This window comes from Miscanthus floridulus, chromosome 19 (assembly GCF_019320115.1).
Source record: "Miscanthus floridulus cultivar M001 chromosome 19, ASM1932011v1, whole genome shotgun sequence".
In the NCBI taxonomy this organism is placed as follows: Eukaryota; Viridiplantae; Streptophyta; class Magnoliopsida; order Poales; family Poaceae; genus Miscanthus; species Miscanthus floridulus.
In genome coordinates, this window is record NC_089598.1 from 104707122 (window position 1) to 104723890 (window position 16769).

At 46.2% G+C, this 16769-nt stretch overlaps 1 protein-coding gene and 2 pseudogenes across 1 annotated transcript; 1 reads left to right on the top strand and 2 right to left on the bottom strand.

The window, feature by feature from the left end:
* Positions 1–471: 471 nt before the first annotated feature.
* On the bottom strand, positions 472–4752 carry LOC136528227 (protein HIGH CHLOROPHYLL FLUORESCENCE PHENOTYPE 173, chloroplastic-like). The gene is made up of 13 exons (XM_066521160.1): positions 3983–4752; positions 3150–3362; positions 2833–3037; positions 2612–2687; positions 2361–2496; positions 2164–2268; positions 1981–2058; positions 1803–1892; positions 1661–1726; positions 1146–1202; positions 973–1050; positions 822–869; positions 472–727 (listed from the first exon to the last, which is right to left on the bottom strand). Exons 1-13 carry the CDS (start codon positions 4664–4666, stop codon positions 656–658), a joined length of 1908 nt encoding a protein of 635 aa, XP_066377257.1. The 5' UTR covers positions 4667–4752; the 3' UTR covers positions 472–655.
* A 1411-nt stretch (positions 4753–6163) lies between these two features.
* Positions 6164–8329, top strand: LOC136526532 (L-type lectin-domain containing receptor kinase IX.2-like; annotated as a pseudogene).
* A 668-nt stretch (positions 8330–8997) lies between these two features.
* On the bottom strand, positions 8998–16437 carry LOC136526533 (probable histone acetyltransferase HAC-like 1; annotated as a pseudogene).
* Between the last annotated feature and the right edge of the window lie 332 nt (positions 16438–16769).

Here is a 16769-nt window from a genome sequence, read left to right on the forward strand (position 1 = left end):
CTCTTGCAGCGATACGCCTCTTGAGCCGGTACCGGAAACCCAGCCCATGAAACTGAAGCGGGTGGGTCGTCCGCCGAGCCCAACGGCGCTGCCGGCCCGCAGCGACACGCATGGGAGACGGGATGCGATGGCCCAAGGGAGAGGGACTGCGGGAGGAAGAGGAACCGAGGAAGCAGCAGCCAACAGGAGACGAACCTGATGTGTTCGGAGCCTCACATCGTCTTGACCCCTACCACGAGGTGATCGGAAGACGGGTGTTACTGACCACTACCACGAGGTGAGAATCGGAAGCATACGTCAGGGAAGGATATGGGGGCAGTTCAGGAAAACAAGCGAATAGTGTCCGCCAGCGCCAGCACCAGCACCGAGGGCGAGGAGATCGACGTCGCCGCTGGCGCCGGTTTGTTGGCCGCCTCGGTGCCATCGCCCATCGCCCATCGCCCATCAGCGTCTTGCACAACCTTTAATGTCTGAGTCTGTGCAATGATCTTTTTTTTTAACGCAATGTGCAATCATCTTTACAAAAGGGCCAAATGACATACCATGTGAATCACACAAGGCTTGTATAGGAAAAACGTATGGCTTTACAAGAGGAGAAAATATACACGTTATATGACCCGTATATTACATATGTCTGAGTCTGGCGGCACATTAATCAGGTATTCTTCTCTAGAACAGAGAGTGCTGGTGTAAGATAGTTGTTAGCCTTGTCAGGTAGATGAGCCACCTGAAAACATCCATGGCATATTATCAAACACGAAAACGAACAAAAACAAGAACGTGAGGGATCCATCAATTTTGGATTTCAGCAATTAACTTACAAGCTCATACAGCTCGTTCCCTTGGTCAGCGACGTACTCATAGCATACCTAATTGAATACATAGCAACAAGTTTAATTATTCACAACTGCATACTATTATCAGTTGAAAAAGCGTTGCTATACATGAAACAGAGCAGGAGAATAATCTTACATCAAAACTTTTGTTTCTTGCAGTGGAATCATGCAATGCTTTGACACAAATATCTGCCACGTCAGCACAACTGATACCCTACATAGGAAAGTTATAGATATAGTGTTATGTATAGCATACAATCCGCAAAATTTAGCATCACACAGGCAACTAATTGTTCATGACGTTTTCACCTGAGAGATTCTGTTCCCTTGATCAAAGATCAGTGCACGCTGGCCACCAGGTTCTTCCTGAAACGATTTAAAAATGACTATCATGGTCATTGTGCAACTAGGTTCAATCTATGGAACACATATAACATAGGAAAATAATTGCCTCGTTTGCTCATAATACTGCTTCAGAAGGTATGATCTAGTACAATGTTTATGTCTTGGTTTTTGAACGTAAGAAGGAAATAGATGGCTTCTAGTTCTAGGTTAACCATATGTTTAGCACACTGCTTATATCAAGAGCCTAAAGTGAATTCCTAGAAACTTCACTCCACTAATGTCTCATTTGCTCATAATACTGCTTCAGAAGGTATGATCTAGTACAATGTTTATGTCTTGGTTTTTGAACGTAAGAAGGAAATAGATGGCTTCTAGTTCTAGGTTAACCATATGTTTAGCACACTGCTTATATCAAGAGCCTAAAGTGAATTCCTAGAAACTTCACTCCACTAATGTTAGTAAGTGTATTAGTATGATACCTGCAAAGGACCCGGGCGCACGATTGTATATCCAAGGCCTGACCTTCGCAGTGCATCTTCTCCAGCCTAGAAGAGCATCAAGATCCTTAAACATCTGAAGTAGATAAACATATAGGTGTTAAGTGGTTACACAAAGTAGAACCTTCTTGGCTTTGAGAACTTGTTCTCTTCTGTTAGATTCAATTCCAGAACCTGAACATGACACCAATATGAAGTCTGTTTCTTGACCAGTCTGCAAAAAAAAGAAAAAAAAAAGCTATACTTATAAGTACATGAGACAGAAAGGTAATATCTACAGGCACAATGTGGGAACAACTTACAGGTAAAGCTTTGATGTATTCCAGTTTCAGCTCAAAGTTTCGAGGATCACTAGCATTTTGAGATCCATCACCAGGTCTCTGCAGAAAGTGTCAATTGCTAAGTCGCCGTTTTTATGTCACAGCCAAAGCTGCACTTGCTGTCTTGTGGTGATGATGGAAGTTAATACAACATAGTGCACTGACCTGCCTTTTTGGTTCAAACCTAATGGTTAGTGTATGCACAAGAAAAGGGTCGAGGGGAGGATCTTGTGGGTTTACTGGCCGAAAAGATGAAAATGGCACTCTTACCTGCAGAAAACAAACGCAAAAGGATTAAATTCTACATGTGCATTAAGCAGCTGTATAGCTAAGACATCGAACACTACTTACTTAGTACTTACCCTACAAAAGCCTACTTTTGTAGTCATCCGAGCAAAATACTTCTTGCTCTGGGTCGTGTCTGCCAATGGACCAGTTTCAAGAATAACAACGTATGATCTTCCATTTCCTCCCACTGAAAAAAGTAAACCATCGTACCTATGCACAGAGAAATAGAAGTGAAATGTCACGCTCACATAATACATTTTGATACATAATTTCATACAGATTCGTCAACATCAGAAAATAAGAAAAACATAAGAGATCCTAATACCTGTCTAGGGTGGAACCTAGAGGAAGAGAAAGCCTTTTTGATATCTCAACATATCCACCTCTTGTGAATACAAATCCTGAAAATAAGGAAGTTCCATAAGAAATCTATGACATTCGAATAAAAGAAAAACAGAGGTACATGAAGTATATAGTTTTTTTTTGTTTTATTTTATTTAAAAACGGGAATCATTGTCATAAAAGCTACAAAACTGAAGGTGCTACCTGAGAAAACAGCCTGCTGATCTTCTGAAAAATCCAGTGATGCATCGATACCTTCATCAAATCTAGAAACAAAAGCATTTGGGAAGTAAGAACCCTGCCGCACCTCCCAACCCTTCAAGGACTTTGCAGACTTGAATTTTGCTATCAGGAGTTTGCTCTTGCTGCTTTTACCAGCCCTGAGCTGGGCCAATTCGTTGTAGTAATCCTGCAGTACAAAACCAAGCTCGGTGACATACTTTTCATTAAGGAGTGGTGGATCTTAAAACCATAAATACAAATAGAAGTTGACATAAGAAAATTAACTCAGAAGGAAATACCTGGAAAGCCTTGCTAGCATTCCTTACTCCTTGGTTATCGACCCTATTTAGGTCTCCTGTAATAGTTGAGCGTGCAGTTGCACAATAGATTATCTTGCTGCAGCCTGATACTGCTGCTTTGACAGTTGCAGGATCACCAACATCGCCAACAACAATGTCCACTGACCTTGGGAGCATATCTATCACTTCAGGGTCGTTTCTTCTTACTAAAGCCTGTTATGGTAGGAGAAAGTTAGGCCCAACTTCTCCTAGTTTATCCAACTTCTCCTATTTAGGAGAAAGTTAGGAGAAGAACAGTTTACGTACAGACTGCCTTGGAATTTCATCATAAGAACTGTGCATTGTTCATTTCCATTACTGTAGATTGTTTCCAGTGTGTCCATATGACATGATGGATAGATACATCACTCCATTCATTTTAGATCCCAAACTCTAGAATTTTAGTACGCAGCATGGAAGGTATGACTGAGTGAGCACGTGGGCTAAGCCAGCTAAATTAGGGCGGCAGTGACTATCACACTTACAGTCTGAACACATCAGCAGCATCAGAACTCAGAAATTGTAGACGCTGAGGAGAATCTAGATATACATTAATAGAATGAAGCATAAAAAAAATCACAAATGACAGGCTATGAAAATTGAAATGCTAATTATCATGTTTGCCTCCCTAGTTGCGTTTAAAAAAAATGTTTGCCTCCCTAGGCAAGAGAGTATGCAGTAAAGTAAGACCGTACGTTAAGTTATCCGCTCCAGCGTTGTCGATTCTAATAAAAAATCGAAAGCAGCTACCACTTCAGTCAAATCAATGACCATTTGAATCAGGACATGCTGACCTTGACATTGTATCCGCGGAGCATGAGTTTGCGCACGACGATGCGGCCGATGCGGCTGGTGGCGCCGACGACGAGGACGGTGGTGTCCTGCGCCCCAGGCACGGTGAACTCACACATGGGTCCTCCGCGGATAAGCACGGCCTGCTCCTCCTCCGCCAGCGCGATGGAGGAGGCGCTCGAAATCTGGCCCAGCCGCGAGAACTTGCGCCACACCTCGTCGAACACCTGCCGCGACCGCCGGCCCAGGCCGACGGGGTTGACGATCACGTCGTCGAGGCCGGCCACCAATGCCCGGGCGCTCTCCTCGGCGCTGGGCGCCTCCTTCTTCTTCCTTTTCGCCTCGTCCTCCGCCGCCGCCGCCGCCGTCTCGTCACCCGTCCCGTCCTCCTCCTTGGCGGCGGTGGCGGACTTCTTCGCCTTCCGAGACCGGCGTTTCCGGCGCGGCTGGGCGGCCTCCTGCGTGGCCGTGGCGGGGTCCTGGTCGACGAGCTCGGCGGCGGTCGGCGCGGTGGGCTTGGTGGCGAAGCAGCACGCGGAGGCGTGGTAGTACCACCTGGCGCCGCCGATGGAGGAGGAGGCGAGCGGGAGCGCGTGGGAAGAGGACGCGTGGCTGTGGAACGCGGCGATAGTGCTCACGGCAGCGCCGCCGGGGGCAGACGCCCGCGCCGCCACGATGGCCGCCATGCTCTCGCGGTGGATGGCTGATTTTGTGGCGGAATCCGGCGCGGTGGCTGCAAATATTTCCCCCCGGTGAATGTCGCTGCCGCGGCTGATAAAGCCGGCCGTCTGAGTGGCTGCCGTGCGGGGGCTCTAGTTGTGGCTGCGGTTGCTGCGCGGGCTGGCGCACGGGCCAGCCAGCTCGGCGGGGGCCCCCGGCGCAGGGAGACGAGACGGGCAGACCGCAGACTGGTGGGCGGGCACGCACGCCACGGCACGCGGGGGCGTCGCCGTCAGGAACTCGTGGCGACTTCCGAAGTGGATAAAGGGGGCGCGGGAACAAGCAGGACAGGAGGAGGGGAGGGTGGAGGCGTGGCCGCGCGGTGGCGGGTGGCGCCGCGCGACGACGTGGTCGTGCCGGGTCCACGTGTCCAGTTCGTCGATCATCCCACGTGGACGAGGCGCTCTGGAGTCACCACATCGCAGCCGTCCGCTGCAATCCAACGACAACTCCACCAAAGTCGCCTTTTTTTTTAAGCCTGGACTCCTAGTGTACAAGTTGTAGTATCTGTACTCAACACAACATACTCACACCCCTAGAAACTAGGACCTATACACCTCAAACGTCCTTCTAGATATCACCGAAGCTCCACAAGCCTCGTAGACAACGAGCACGTTGTAGTCCCATTGTAGCATCACGTGGTTGTCCAGAACCTGAACAAAATAAACATGGATGCGAGACCGAAAATTCCACTCCCCGTGGGGATCGAACTCCCACCGGTAAGCCTCAACACCTGGGCACTTGCCACCCGAGCTAGGCTCGGTCCGCGCCTTTTTTTAGATCTTCACCAAAGTCACCTGGTAGGCCAATTTGAGCGGCCAAAAGGTTCTAGCTTTTTTTTAGAGATCGCTACTGTTTAACAAATTGTGAATGATCCTTTTTGCTGTCAGATATTCATTCTTTCCACTCCTTGAGAGTGATGCTTTAGTATGTAGGAGTACGTGTGCTTTATCAGTGTCATATGTTCAGAACTAATTTGCAGGTTCAGGTCTGCTTTCTCAGAAGTAAAGGGCATGTTCGCTTTAACTACTTTTAAGTTAAGTTAGCCTATTTCAACATATTCTCCCTCATAGAACACTATTAAATCAGCCGAAATCGGCCGGCTTAACGACCAGCCGAACAAGCCCTCAGATCCAGTTCTCAAGTTGCAGTTAGTTTAGATTTTTTTTCATTCAATGTCAGGAAACACCTTTTAGAACCTCTGAGTATCAAAAACAACAAACAAAAGGAAAAATTGGTTTCATAGCATCGAAAGATCACGACATTTGGAAAATACCACCGAAAGATGTCCATCACAGAAAATACCACTGAAAGAATGGTCCGTTACCGTCTAATAGCATTCTGTCACGCTATCTGCTGTCGCCGTGAATCCCTCCGTCCAGGAACCTTTCTTTCCCAATCCAGTGGCTCTCCGGCTAGCACAACTGGTCATGGGCGATGGAGCTGCCGGCCGGCTAGCGGCTATGGCCCCCCGCCTTCTCCTCCTCGCCACCTTGGCCTTGGTATTCATCGCGGCAGCTGGGCAGGGCGCCAAGACGGTGCTGCCGTTGGCGCCTTCCTGCTCGACAAGCGGCAACTACACCGACGGCAGCTAGTACAAGAAGAACCTGGACCAGCTCCTGGCTGCGCTCCCCACGGCGGCCGGCGACAACGGGTGGTTCTACAACGGCACCGTCGGGACGGGGGGCGACCAGGTGTTCGGCCTCATCATGTGCTACGCTGACCGCAACGCGACGCAGTGCCTGGAGTGCCTCGCTGTGCCCGGGCAGCCGGAACGTGAGCACGGCGTACGACGCGTGCGTGCTCCGCTACTCGGACACCGACTTCTTCTTCGTGGCCAGCCGCGACGAGGTCTACTACTTCTACGTCATCTGGCCCAGCACCGTCGACCAGGCAAGGCTCGAGGACACGCGCTCCAGCCTGATGAACCGGCTCGCCAGGACGGCCCCCGGCTCGCTGCTGTTCGTCGCGAACGAGAGCGCTCCGCTCGCTGGCTCGTCGGACTCGGTGTACGGGCTCGCTCAGTGCACGCGGGACCTGACGGCCATCGAATGCAGCTGGTGCCTCAACACATATATCGCTCTGCTGCCGGGGAGGTTCCCGAACAACACCGGCGGCGCGCTCAAGGGTACAGCTGCTACGTCAGGTACATTATCGGCGCCTTCGACGTCACCCTGCCGCCACGCCGGACGGTGCCACCGCCGCCGACGGATTCTCCGTCGGTCTCCACAGGTTTAGTGGTTGGTTTGTCTGCCGCCGGTGCTGCCTCTTTCTTGATAGTTCTATGCTTGTGAATCTGGTTCCTCCTGCACCAACGGCGAAAGCGCGCCCGGCAGACGATGGAGCGGGAGCTAGAAGAGGGCGGCGATGAGCTGGAGATGGAGGACGAGTTCAAGAAAGGGACCGGGCCAAAGCGGTTTCGCTACGGCGAGCTCGCCACTACCACCGACAACTTCTCGGACAAGCAGAAGCTTGGAGAAGGTGGGTTTGGGTCCGTGTATAGAGGATTCCTCAAGGACATGGACCTTCACGTCGCCGTCAAGAGGGTATCGAAGGGCTCGAAGTAGGGGAGGAAGGAGTACGCCGCTGAGGTCAGGATCATCAGCCAGCTAAGGCACCGCAACCTAGTGCAGCTCATCGGCTGGTGCCACGGCGGCAGCGAGCTGCTCCTCGTCTACGAGCTCATGTCCAACGGCAGTCTCGACACACACCTGTACAGAGCCAGCGACGACGCTCTGCTTCCATGGCCAGTCCGGCACGAGATCGTGTTGGGGCTGGGGTCAGCGCTGCTCTACCTGCACGAGGAGTGGGAGCAGTGTGTGGTGCACAGGGACATCAAGCCCAGCAACGTGATGCTGGACGCCTGCTTCCACGCCAAGCTCGGCGACTTCGGGCTGGCGAGGCTGGTCGACCATGGCCGGGGCTCGCACACCACGGTGCTCGCGGCCACAATTGGTACATGGACCCGGGAGTGCATGATCACCGGCAGGGCCAACGCCGAGTCGGACGTCTACAGCTTTGGCGTCGTCCTTCTAGAGACCGCCTGCAGCCAGCGGCCCCTGGTGCGTCGCCACGGCGAAGAAGACGTGATCCACATCGTGAAATGGCTTTGGGAATGGTACGGCAGAGGAGCCATCCTCGACGCCGCCGACACGCGGCTGAAGGGTGAGTCAACGTGCTGCGGCTGGAGGCACCGCTGAGCCTGCCGGCGAGGATGCCGGTGGCAACCTACATGCCGCCGCCTGATGCTTTATACTACACATCTTCCGTTACGACAGGCGGCAGCAGCAGCACGGGCACCGGCACCGGCACCACTCGGTCAAGCACGACAGAGACATATACCCTGTTCAAATGACCAAAGATCGGTGCTTCTGCACCCTGATGATTTTGAATGCAGAGCAGCGGTGGCGCTAAGCTCTGGCCTCCGGCACGGCATCAGCTTTGACGCGTGCGGGTGCTCCGTGCTGACCGCACTCGGCTCCGGTGTGGGGAGCTCCGGGCAGGCCCTGGTGCCCGTGGCTGCGACCTCCGGCGTCTGGCTGCTGCGGGCAGAGTCGCGGGCTAGTGCGGTGCACCTCCAACGGCGGCGGCTTCGGCGAGCCGGGGTGAGCGCGGTTCCGGCAACGTAGGGCGTTGGCGCTGGAGTGCTCGGCGGCAGTGTTCGAGGCAAGGACAGGAGCCGGGCTTGAGCTCCGACGTCCGTGGGACAAGGCTCACCACTGCAGGCGCCCTGCTCAGGTTGACGCGACGTACACATCGTTTTTTTAGTGAAGCGGAGTCCACGGACGGATGCCAATGAACGATGTTAACAGCGAAACTAACAGAGCGCTAGATTGCAGAATGGATATTCACTTTCAATGGTATTTTATGGTATGATGAACTTTCGATGGTATTTTCTGAATCTCGTGTTCTTTCAGTGCTATGAAACCAATTCTCCCCAAACAAAATACTACAAAATTTCCTCATCAATATACAGTTAAAAACTGCCCAGAAACCTATCATACTCATACATGATAAACATTAGACTCAACCTCTAAGGTATGGAGCACTATCAAGTATATTGGTCCAATCGGCATGGTGAAACACTACTTAATCAGAGACAAGACAAACCACCAGCTGCATGCAGTGCCACTTTCGGGCAGGTGAACTGAGCAAGGAGCAAACTGATAATGGCTAGAAACGGCCAAAAAAAAAAACTTTATGCTGATGTTGTTTTTATGCAGATCCTCTTGATCTGCATGCCTTGGTATCTTTTCTCATGGAGATATATTTTATATGTGCCATTGCCTTTATTCATTCATGCCGACTTGTGAGCTCGTTGCTTCATCATCTCATCAACGGCAGCGCGCCCCCGGGACTCAGACTGCTGTTGCAGCCGTTGCATCTTTCTCAAATGCTCCTGTATGTGTCTGTTTCCAGTCACAACTCAGCTTTCTACGAGAGTGAGCGCGTGTTTAGTTGGCGCCTCAAAATCCAAAAAAATGCTATAGTACCCATCACATCGAATCTTACGATACGTGCATGGAGCATTAAATGTAGATGAAAAAAAAACTAATTGCACATTTGGTTGGAAATTACGAGATAAACGTTTTGAGCCTAATTAGTCCATGATTAAACACTATTTACCAAATAAAAACGAAAGTGCTACAGTAGCCCAAATTCCAACTTTCACCCAACTAAACACACCCTGATCGCATATAACAACTAAATAGTGCACAGGTGTTGTCAGTGCATTGAGATTGTGTTGGGGTGCGTGTGCGTGTGTGTGGGTGTGGGCGGGGGCGCACCTGCAATTGCCGAGTTTGGGTTTCAGGCATCGTACATCACAACTTGCTCGGAAACTTCTAAATTTTTTACCATAACCTCTACATACGATGACACGACACCTCGACAAGTTTCGTGATTTTCGGACTTCGTTTGCCTTTTATATAATTAAAAACACTTTTTAACAAGTTGGTGGTCATGTTTCGTGAAATAGATGTTCGAAATTTCACGAATGCCCCTGCACACGGCCTCAAAATACACTAAAAAACATGAATACCATTTTTCGAATCGCTAAATTCTAATATTTCATGCACCTGCAGTTCAAATTTACTTTTTCGAGAAAAATTCAAGTAAACATAAAAAATTTAAAAAATATACAAAAAGTCATAGAAAAGTTCCAAATTGAAACATGTGCTTCAAGGTACTGTATAAATGCCAAAGAAAAAAATTTGAAAACCAAAAAAAAAAAACTTTGCCGAGTGTCGGAATTGACACTCGGCAAAGGAACCTCTTTGCCGAGTGACAGGCTTGCAGCACTCGGCAAAGACAGCACGTCTGCCGAGTGCTAACGGCCAGCACTCGGCAAAGGGTGACGGAGGGGCCACCGGCGTCGCCAGAGGTATTTTGCCGAGTGTTTAGCACTTGGCAAAGACGACCTTTGCCGAGTGCCAGATTTGCCGAGCGCGGCTGCCTCTTTGCCGAGTGCCCGTGTTTCGACACTCGACAAAGTGCCGATCACTCAGCAAAGAGCGCGTCTCCCGTAGCCTGGGAACATTACATTCTGCTTCTTTGCAAGCTCTTGCATGTAACTGGATAATGCTCCACATTTTCTTACACAGACGACAGCCATTCGATGCACGTGTCTGGCAATTCTTCCCATGATGATGGAAGACTGACTTAAGTTTTCGGCAGTTGAGGTACTGACAACGACCACGGCATGCTGCCGCGTGCACCACAAGTCGAAGCATTGTCTGTGCCTGCAGCACCACAAAAAGAAAATCACCGTAACGGAGTCAAGATCAATTCCTTCAGGGATTAATCAACAAGTGGATAGCACAAGTAACAGCTCAGGCTTTCCATAATAAGTTGATTACATTGGCAACACAAAAAGGAGCCTCAGCATATCAAACAGACAAAGCTATAAGATACATTATGCACAAAGGATCCCCATGGTGTGTAGCTTAATAGCACGATTAATTGGCAACTATCAAATAGACCTTATAAATGTGAATGAAGGTATGGAGCAACTGAGCTTCTCTACAGTGACCACCGATGCTAAGATGGTCACACAACAAAAACCAGATGAATTACAACAATGTAAGAAATATAATACCATGTCAGCACTCTTCTTTTGATGAGCATCCCTATCTGCTCCTGCTGGATGCTTCGTTAACTGGTGGACATGTTTGGTCCCTCCATTGTGTTTGTAACAAGCATCACACTCATCATAATCGCATTCCTTGCACCGCCACTCTTCACTAGTTTTGATATCATTCTTGCAAACATTACATGTGGTAGCGAAAGCTGGTTCAGTTGGATTGTGAAGATGATGTAGCAACATCATCGAGGAATGTTTTGCAGCACGAAGGGTATCATATTGATAGTAGTTTCCTTGACATAGACTCAGGAATGCCTGCCTGGTGTCAAAAAATTCACTTTCTAAGATGCCATCTCTGTCCTTGGTATCTTTAGGCACACCATCAATTTCAACCTGAATGATGACATCGAGTAAAATATTTGGCATTTCTGGCATTGTTTCTAGTTAAAAAAGCTTTCGAATAACTTACTGGCTGTAGTGTAAGCAAGTCAGCACTATTAATTGGGTGCCTCTCCTTCTCGTCACGCTGCTGTTCTACATTATAACAACTGCAACAGAAGCCTCGTCAGTCTCAAAGGTAATAGCAATCATACTAGCTGTAACAAGATCAATTGAAGAATAAAGCTCTATGATATTTTATTTGATGTTTTCAAGTTGCACCATGTACAGAACCATGATCAGGCACATATACAACAACAACAACAAAGCCTTTAACCATGATCAGGCACATATATTATACAAAAATGTTTTCATATTATTGTACCCCATTATAAAATAAATCAACTTACTTGTCACAAATAGAAAAGCTTTTGCATTGATTGCAGACCCAACGCCTTCCAGACACCATAAGGATACAGCAGTGACGACAAGAATACTGCAAATGGACCATAATAAGATCTTCTTTCATTGGGTAAATGGCTTCTCCAAGCTGCACAGCATCATTGATGGTTAATAAGATATATAAGAATGCTCAAGTAAATTTTGGTTGAAAGAACATATCTTGCATATTTTTAAGAGAAAAATATACCTTTTGCATCAGCATAGCATCCTTTGAAGCATTCCCACTTAAATCGGTAAGGCCAGCAGCTTTCAAAGCTCTTTTTGTGATAGTCTTCTTTACCTTTCCCTTCCTCAAGTTTTTGTCATATTCTGGTAGGAAAATTTGGTTGATTATATCTTCTGCAGCTCCAGGCCAATAATCACCATCAAAATATGGCAAGCGAGCTGCGGTCACTTTAGCCTTGCAGTCTGTCTTGCTCGTATAGATTTGTCAGCTCAACATCTATACCCTCATCAGTAGTTTTTCGAATCATAGATAAGTACCTGCATGCAGAATAATAAATCATGCCTACAAATGCCAGATATGATATTCATTAATCGTTATTCTAAAGAATCCTTTTGACATGCAAAATGACATAACGGCAATAAATGGTATTACCATTCTCGCAGTTTTTCAGACTTTGGTGTTTTCTGAATCTCCGGATGGCAATACACAATGTAATCATCACCTTTCAAAGGTGGGCATGCCCATATGTAACAACTAGTGAAACCCCGCTGCTTACAATACCGGAGATAACCTATCTGTAACATATACATACAGAAAACTATGGTTAGACTCAAAAATGGAATGTGATACTAGTAATCACACTGATACTGATTATAGTATATTACCAGAATTTCATGGTACACAAACGTTCGTAGGGCTTCACCAGAAACCGTTTGAATCTCAGGTCTAAAATATTTGACAGAATCAAGGTACGACAAATAAACACGACGTTGGTTTGGGAATGCACATTCTGCTCCATATTCTTGCACATATATGCCAAATAGGCATACTTCCAAAGTTTTTAAGTTGTAGCCTAGGCGTCCAGGCGCTGAAAAAAGTCTGGGCGTCCTCGACGCCATGACCAAAACCAGCAAAATGAGGGAGCAGGGGAGGGAGGAGACATAGGAAGAACTGGAGGAGGACCAGGCAAGGCTAACCACTAATCTCTGCTCCCATCCCCATCAGCTCTGCTCCCATCCCCGCCAGCTCTGCTCCCCAGCAGATCTGGGAGGGGCTCTTGAAGGGCAACAGCAGGGGATCTCGCACAGGGATCTAGAAGGAGGGCGGCAGCAGCAGTGAGGAAGGGGAGGGGAGATCTAGAAGGGGGCGACAGCAGCAGTGAGGAAGGGGAGATGAGATCTGGAAGGAGGCTGCTCCAGCAGTGGATACTGAGAAGGTGTTCGACAGGGAGAAGAAGCACTTGGAGAGGAGCAGTGGCAGCCCTAGATAGTTCAGGATAGTTGGGGAGGGCTTTTATGGGCTGTCTGCTGGACCGGGCCTTTTATGTTCCTTATCATTCTTCTTTTACTTTTTCATTTTTCTTTTTTATCCCTTCTTCATTCTACTACCTTGAACATATGACGTCGCCTTGCCTCGTCTTATGATCGCCTAGGCGTCGCCTAGGCGATTGGAAGGGGTAGCTCGCCACGTCTCGCCTTAGTGCCTTAATAACTATGCATACTTCCACACCATCTATTCTTTGAAATAAAAGAATAGCCTGAAGGAAAAATGAAAAAAAAACAGATACGGAGCTTTTGTTAGCAAAAGTTGTCTTCCCAAAAAAGTGATCGAATAAATAGTAGTCACATGTGATTTTTTGCTTCACATGACCATACAACTCTTTTACCTTGGACTTGTAAGGAAACTCTATTGGGTAATTCTCTTCTGGAAAAAGCTCCAAAAATTTTGGTTTAACTTTCAAATTCTTGTCCACTGATGAAACAACTCTGACCACAAGCCCCTCTGCTCCAGGAACCTAATGAGGGAAAAATCAGGACAAACAAAATGACTAGTTCTAGATTTTATGGAGACTGAGAATCACGTGATGAATGCACATTCCGTGAAGCTTTTTTAGCAGCAATCTTAACTGTGTACTTGCATATAAAAGAAACTGATTATCCTCAACAGGAACTGCTGTGGTGTAAAGTATGGAGGTTGAATGATGTGCAAAATAAAACCGTGAAATACATCTATGAAACCCCATGCTGGTTATTTTACCCTGTCACCTAAAGCAGGCAATACTCAAACGGTGCACCTGTGGTAAATAAAAATGTTCACCTGAAGTAGATAAGGGGCAAGAAGAACAAACAATACTCAGAAAGCACAGCTGCAACTAAAAGAAAAGGACCTCACAAAACCTTGCACTTTCACAAGAGGAGTTTCCAAGATGTGACTATATTGTGAAGCTTAAAGAAAAGATAAGTTTGTAGGCTCAATGAATTTGTAAAGTATAGCTTTTGAAGACAAAACAGGGAGAAATTAGGTTAGTGATTTCCAGAAACAGCTTCTATTACCAACCTCATCGAAACTTTTCCTGTATTTGTAGTCCCTATTCTGTCTCTCCTCTTTGAGTCGTTGAAAAAGGTGCTCTTCTATATGATCGCTAAGCACAGTCCTTGGCAGATCTTTCGCCCAGGAACAGTATTATGCGGTAAAGGTGTGCGCAGACCATCTTTTATCTCTTCAATACAGCAACTGTGGCAGATACATTCTGCGTCTTTTTCTTCAGCATTCCTTTTGGCATTAAAAAGAGCACAAATCTGGTGCTGCCATCGTTCACATCTGTCACATTGAGCCCACTATGGAACCAATTGATTAGGTTAAATTAGTGTGCTGAAAAAAGATGCATAACTATGAGGATAAAGCCGGGAAAGAGGGAAACTGAAATGCTTACTGCTTCTTCAAACTCGTGATTGTTTCTTTTCTTCTCAAGTTTTGACCTGAGAAATTGAATACTGTCCACCAAAACTGAGTCACTGCGAGACTCATTGTAACATGGTAGGCAAAAGTAGTAGGGACCACTTTCAGTGATAGTACCACTATAATATGGTGCATTCTTTTTTATCCGAGCACCACAGGGAGAACAAAATTTAGGTGGAGGCTCAAAAAAGAGCTTTTCTACTTTGCAAAGCTGGCATGAGTTCACATTTTCCCACTGTCCTAGTAATTGATTCTTTTCAGCTTTAGCCTTACTCTGTCATATGAAGAAATAATTATTGCAATAGTTCATACTTCATAGTGAAATAAACTATACTCTTGCACAAGCTTAAATTATATCCACATGAAAACAGTAAAACATGAATCCAATCCAACCAAAAGATTTCTTACAAAACAAGTATGTGTATAGGTTTTAGAAAAAAACTTTTGGCAGCGGCTAGGGTACTAATAAGGTAATAAACATGCTAATTAGGAAAAAACAGGGGGAAGAACATAAGACCAACCTAAGCTTTCTGGGTTCAAATCCAAGCTTTCAAGATATTGCACATGGGCATTTCTTATCAACATCTAGAGCCAATTGCAAGAAATACAAGTTTCTTATCTGCTATTATTCAGCATGCAAAGGTTTTCATTTTGCTAATGCTATTGGAAGTTCAGCTCCATCCTAAAATACCTGACCCATGATGTCAAAACAGCTAAAGTGCTTCTTATTGTGCTAGTCAGCAGGAAATCCCAGTAGTATATAGTATATCTGACTGCTTACTGTTTCCATATTCGAATATGACAACTCCAACCATCTGATTAAAAGAAACTATTTATGGCTCAGGGGAGGAAATTTTCTGGAAATGTTTTTTTTCTAGACATCACATGGTCTGATGGTCATGCAAGCAATAGAGAACTCTGTTCATTAACTACAAATAGTACAGTATGCAAGATATCTTTTTTTCTAGTCAAGAATCATACCTGACCAACCCATTGTATTGTACTATGGGCATGTTCATATATTTGCTCTAGAGTGAGCGACTCCAAGAGTGAAATACCTTTTCTCTTTTTTTCCCTGTCTTGGACAGCAAGACATCTGTAGATCCACTTGCATTCATCTTAATATCAATAACACCTTCATTTGTATCTTTGTTTGGCAAACAATTTTGTTGCTCAACATGTGAATCTAAATGATTTGAAACACCAGGAATTGCATAACTTTCCACTGCACCAATTTTCCGAACAGTACCAGATCTAGTTATCTCAAGCTTTGGCGGTGGTTGCATATCAGCCTCGATCTTTAGCTTTTGTTTTGGATATATCCTTTTATCCTGTCCAAGATGCTTAGGTTGAGCTTGCTGTGACACAAAATCTGGGCATGCTTGAGGAAAAGAGATATAAGCACTATCAGATACATTGGGAAGCATGGGTTGCAACCTTAAACGCTTTGATACAGGTGGTTGATCATCAAAGGTTTCAGCTTTCACCAGTTTGATGTCTATTGTGTCACCATGTACCCCATTGAAACTTCTTTCCATTGCATCCCTCTTGTTTGTTTGATCACAATAGCGGCTCAGACTTTCATTTGCTTTGCTACAAACAGGACAATGCTTATTAACACAATTATTATAGTGATAAATGGCCTCCTTTGATTACCTGCAGTATCTATACTGGCAATCTATTCTTTGGCAGTCATTAGAATGCTTTAAGATCTCCTGTGCACGAACACAGCCTTGTAATTTACAAGTACCTATAGGATTGGGACAAAATTTTGCATGAATGAAAAAGCAGTATACTTTTGTTGGAAGCTTTGACTGTTTATGATCGGGAGTCATAGCATAACCAGGAAAGTGCCAATTAGATGAAACATGTTGTTCTGCTGCATCTTCTGACATTTCTCTCTGCACCATGTTATTTTATTCATCAGTTTAGTATTTTGTACATGTGGAGAGAATAACTGCCGAGAATATGACTTGACCCGAATGGGAATATTATGATGGACAAATTGTTGACTGGTATGGTCTATTTTGTCACTATCTTCATTTGCTTTTGAATACGTTGGCTCATTATATGGTAAAACTCCTTGACTTAATATTTGCTCATCACGACCAGAACTAAGCTTCCATTCCCTCACAAACAGGGAGCAAGGATGATTAGGCTCAAAATAATGTTGCTCCTGAAATATTTGTTTGCAAGGCAACTGTAATTCCCTAAAGTTCACCTTTTCTGTTTGATCCAATAC

Bases quoted from the DNA above. Each gene is read 5' to 3' on its own strand.
- LOC136528227 (XM_066521160.1), bottom strand. From the start codon at position 4,666: ATGGCGGCCATCGTGGCGGCGCGGGCGTCTGCCCCCGGCGGCGCTGCC. The intron at 3,038-3,149 runs GTATTTCCTTCT...TTTGTACTGCAG, and splicing joins ATGCTAGCAAGGCTTTCCAG to GATTACTACAACGAATTGGC. The intron at 2,059-2,163 runs GTCAGTGCACTA...CACTTTCTGCAG, and splicing joins GGTTTGAACCAAAAAGGCAG to AGACCTGGTGATGGATCTCA.